The sequence below is a fragment of the Tigriopus californicus genome, chromosome 12, assembly GCF_007210705.1.
Source record: "Tigriopus californicus strain San Diego chromosome 12, Tcal_SD_v2.1, whole genome shotgun sequence".
NCBI lineage: Eukaryota > Metazoa > Arthropoda > Copepoda > Harpacticoida > Harpacticidae > Tigriopus > Tigriopus californicus.
The window spans coordinates 11,255,840-11,259,355 of NC_081451.1; the positions used below are offsets into that span (position 1 = coordinate 11,255,840).

At 37.8% G+C, this 3,516-nt stretch overlaps 1 protein-coding gene across 1 annotated transcript in view; it reads left to right on the forward strand.

Moving 5' to 3' along the window:
* LOC131891748 (influenza virus NS1A-binding protein homolog) overlaps window positions 1-2,172 on the forward strand; it is an 11,670-nt gene extending 9,498 nt beyond the window's left edge. Inside the window, exons 3-4 of the mRNA XM_059241389.1 lie at window positions 1,141-1,308; window positions 1,386-2,172. Coding sequence (XP_059097372.1) covers window positions 1,141-1,308; window positions 1,386-2,113 — 896 coding nt within the window. The 3' untranslated portion in view covers window positions 2,114-2,172. The remainder of the gene's footprint in view (window positions 1-1,140; window positions 1,309-1,385) is intronic.
* The last annotated feature ends 1,344 nt before the right edge of the window (window positions 2,173-3,516 follow it).

A 3,516-nucleotide genomic window follows, 5' to 3' on the forward strand; every position in this document is an offset into this window, starting at 1 on the left:
GTGTGAGGGAGATGTGATATCCCGGTGATGAGCATGTTGCTCTTGCTCTTTTAATAATAATGTTAATTCTAGTCATGTATATAAATGTGTACTAGTCAGCAATAAAGTCAGTCACTTCAAGACGGAAAACTCATTCATTTTAATTAACGTTTACTTTCATTCATTATTTGGTCTACAAACGAAATTGAGTTGGCAGACCTAGCTAGTCCTTGCATGTAGGCTTGGTCTGGCTGGAATGCTGCTTATAAATTTGTCCAAGTAAGATTTGAAAGATGCAACCGGACCCCCAACTTGATATCATGTATGTCACTAAAATATCCCTCAACCTTAACTAATTGCTTCCTACCACAAATGAAACTTCTTAACGAATTGAGAACCTAAAAGGGTCACTATTGGCATTGGGGTTTGAACCCACAACTCCTAGGGATAGGATTCTTGACTTGTTTTCACTGCCCTGTAGACCACGTGGTTACACCAGCTCCAGAAAGAATGGTTTATTAAAAGTGTCAAAGTTTATTTTTCCATTGAGAAGATTAATCATAAGATGACGCCTAAAATTGGTCCAAGTGACCAAAAAATGAAAGAAATTGTACAAAGCTTGGGATAAAAACTACTGTCTCCTTTTTTTTTTGCTTGATTCCTAATTTGCAAAAAATGATATTTTGCTTACTTTCACGCGATAGCAGTAAGTCAGGAATATTTATTGTGTACGAACATTGCCAAAAAACGAAGATGTAATGATCTGTTGAAAGGTGAACATTAGTTTGTAATAAGACTTTAAATGATTAATCAATGTGATCTGTCCTGTCAGAGCCCTAAAACATGATAAAGATGTCCTGATCTTGACGCTAATTTTGGGATTTTTGCTTCTAAGGTGCCAGACCTAGCCCGTTTTTCATGTCTGATATTGTCACCTTTCTCTGAACAAATACGGGTTTTGCTTTATGATCGAATTGATCATAAATAGAGGATAATCTAGATACGCAGAAAAACTTGTGTGTTGAAAACAAAATATGTATGTCTAATAAAAAAATTCCATAACCTTTATATTGTCTTGGCAACCCCTTGACAAAGAAGTTGTTACCAAAACATTTGCAAACAAAGAAACATGAATAACAGGTTTCACTCTCTCATTTTCAGGCCTTTATTTACTTCTTCCACAAATCGGAAAAGCAGTTTCACTGTCCAACATGCAACTACCAGACATTTCTATCCCAAGCAACCCCGATCTCATGGAAATGATGATTGAGTACCAAAGAGGAGTCTTAGGTTGCAGTGGAGACAGGAGATGTTGGTTCTGGGAGAACGGTATGCGACTGTTTTTTTTTCAAACTTTGAAACTTTCTTAAGAACTTTGGTACTAAAATCAATGAATTGCTTTGCAGGTTTTGATGAATGGCAACCATTTGCCTCTCCTCAGAGCAATCACTTTCTTGGAAAAATGGTACTACTTGATGGCAAACCTTTGCTGATTGGAGGTTGCGATTCTGGTGATGTAAAATGCTCAATTTTGGCCAAGGTTGAAGTGTATGAAGAGGGCGACAAACAATGGCATTACAAGACAGCTTTACCGCAACCCACGAGAGGTTTTGCAGCCATTGTCATAGACAATGGAACCAAAGTAATTGTGGCGGGTGGAATGGTACCCAGTGGGAGCACCAATATAGTTAGAAGTTTCCAAGCACTCAGCAATATCTGGACGAGCTTGGATCCATTACCTTCACTCATCTGCTGTCAAATAGGATCCCTAGTGACGTTACCAGACGCTCGGGAGGGGTTTCTGATTGTGGGCGGATTTGCTGATGGCTTAATAAGCGATAAGGCCTTCTTTATGGATTTGACTACCATGTCTTGGGAGAGGCTTGCAGCATTTGACACTACAGGAAACAATATATATGATGGTGATATGTTTTATCTTGAAGGGCAACTATTCGTCATCCCAAGTTATCAAGGTGGCATTAGGATAGAGGCCACAAGGATTTTCTCGAGGCAAATGACGGACAGCAACACTCAATGGATTGCCCACGACATGTCGGCAAAGTTCGACTTGGGAAAAATCACTAAAATATCTATGGTAGTTGAAGAATATCCCATTGATTGGATTTCAACTTGAGATGAAGTGCCAATGTTGCATTTATGAACACTATTTTTCCCTTTCAAGAAAATAAACATGCTTGGGCTGACTAGACACATATAAATTCCTGAATGAATTTTATTGCGAAAAACCTGGCGTGTGGGATTTTTTATGCGATAAAAATGTAAGACAAAAGTTTTTGATCATTTGAAAATTACAGACATGTACATATATTACAAAACAAGGCAATGATAATACAAATGTGTGGCATGTCTCACCCTTGCAATAATCCAATTTCATTTGAGTAATCGAAAAGGCCTAGATGTTGAACTTTTATTGCAATGAAAACATCCTGCCTCATTGACTTGCCTAACGTATTCGCCCAAAGTAAGATATTTAACTATTTAATTTTTTAAGTTGATTAGTGGTTTGTAAACATGTTTTGCTTCATATTTGTGACTTTCGTAATGCAGTTTTTGTTGCACAACGAGCTAAATGTCTTTGCATTGGGCATTGATCCTGATTTTTAACTTTCACTCCAATTGAAGAATTCTAGATTTATTGGTGCTACGAGACAACGCACATTGCACTATTTGACAAAGCTGCGGTTGATATATTACAGTTTTTTCAACTCTAATTTGTGGGTCGAAAGCTGCTCTTATCAAAACATTTTTCCTTTCAATGTAACATTCAGTGTTTTCATCCCAGTGATTGCATCTCGGGTTTACTAGTTTATATTTTTAATAGAATATGACATTGCTAGCGGCATGTGGGAAACCCGGTAGATAGCCTCAAAATGTAACCCTGATTTTTCTTCTACTCAAACAAGGGGTGCCTTTTCGCTGAAACCTAGCTTTTCATCTAACGTTGAAATTGGCTGAGGACTTAGTATCCTAGTTTTGTGCCATAGAAAACCATAACTAGAATGCGTAAGTTCAACAAGATGTACCGCATGAGCATGTTTTCATGTCAGCTGACTCTGGTGGAAATGGGACAAAGATATTTCGTGAAATCTCGCTTCAGACAAGTTGAATCATGCTCATCAAACGTATGTTATTCCTCTTTAATCTTAATTTCTTTTGAATCTTACAAATATACATGTAGAAAGAGTGGTAGAATAATTAAAAAAAACATGCTTTTTAGGGCATAATACACGTAACATGTCAAAAAAAGATTTGGACATTAGTAGAGCAAATCATGTACTCTATTGATTGCCCTTGTTTAGCAACGCATCTCGAAAATCTCGAAAGTGTAACAAAATGCATCCGAAATTGCAACGCAATGATGAGGCAGTCGGAATTTCGTTTCAATCTCCCAACAATGTGCTTGAATGTGGGCGGCGTGATTGCGCCTATACGTAAACAAGGTAATTATGACACCTCTGGAGGTCAGCCTGAACCCAGGCTTGTTCCTTGGGTTTCAGTTAAGTGTTTCCACCACAT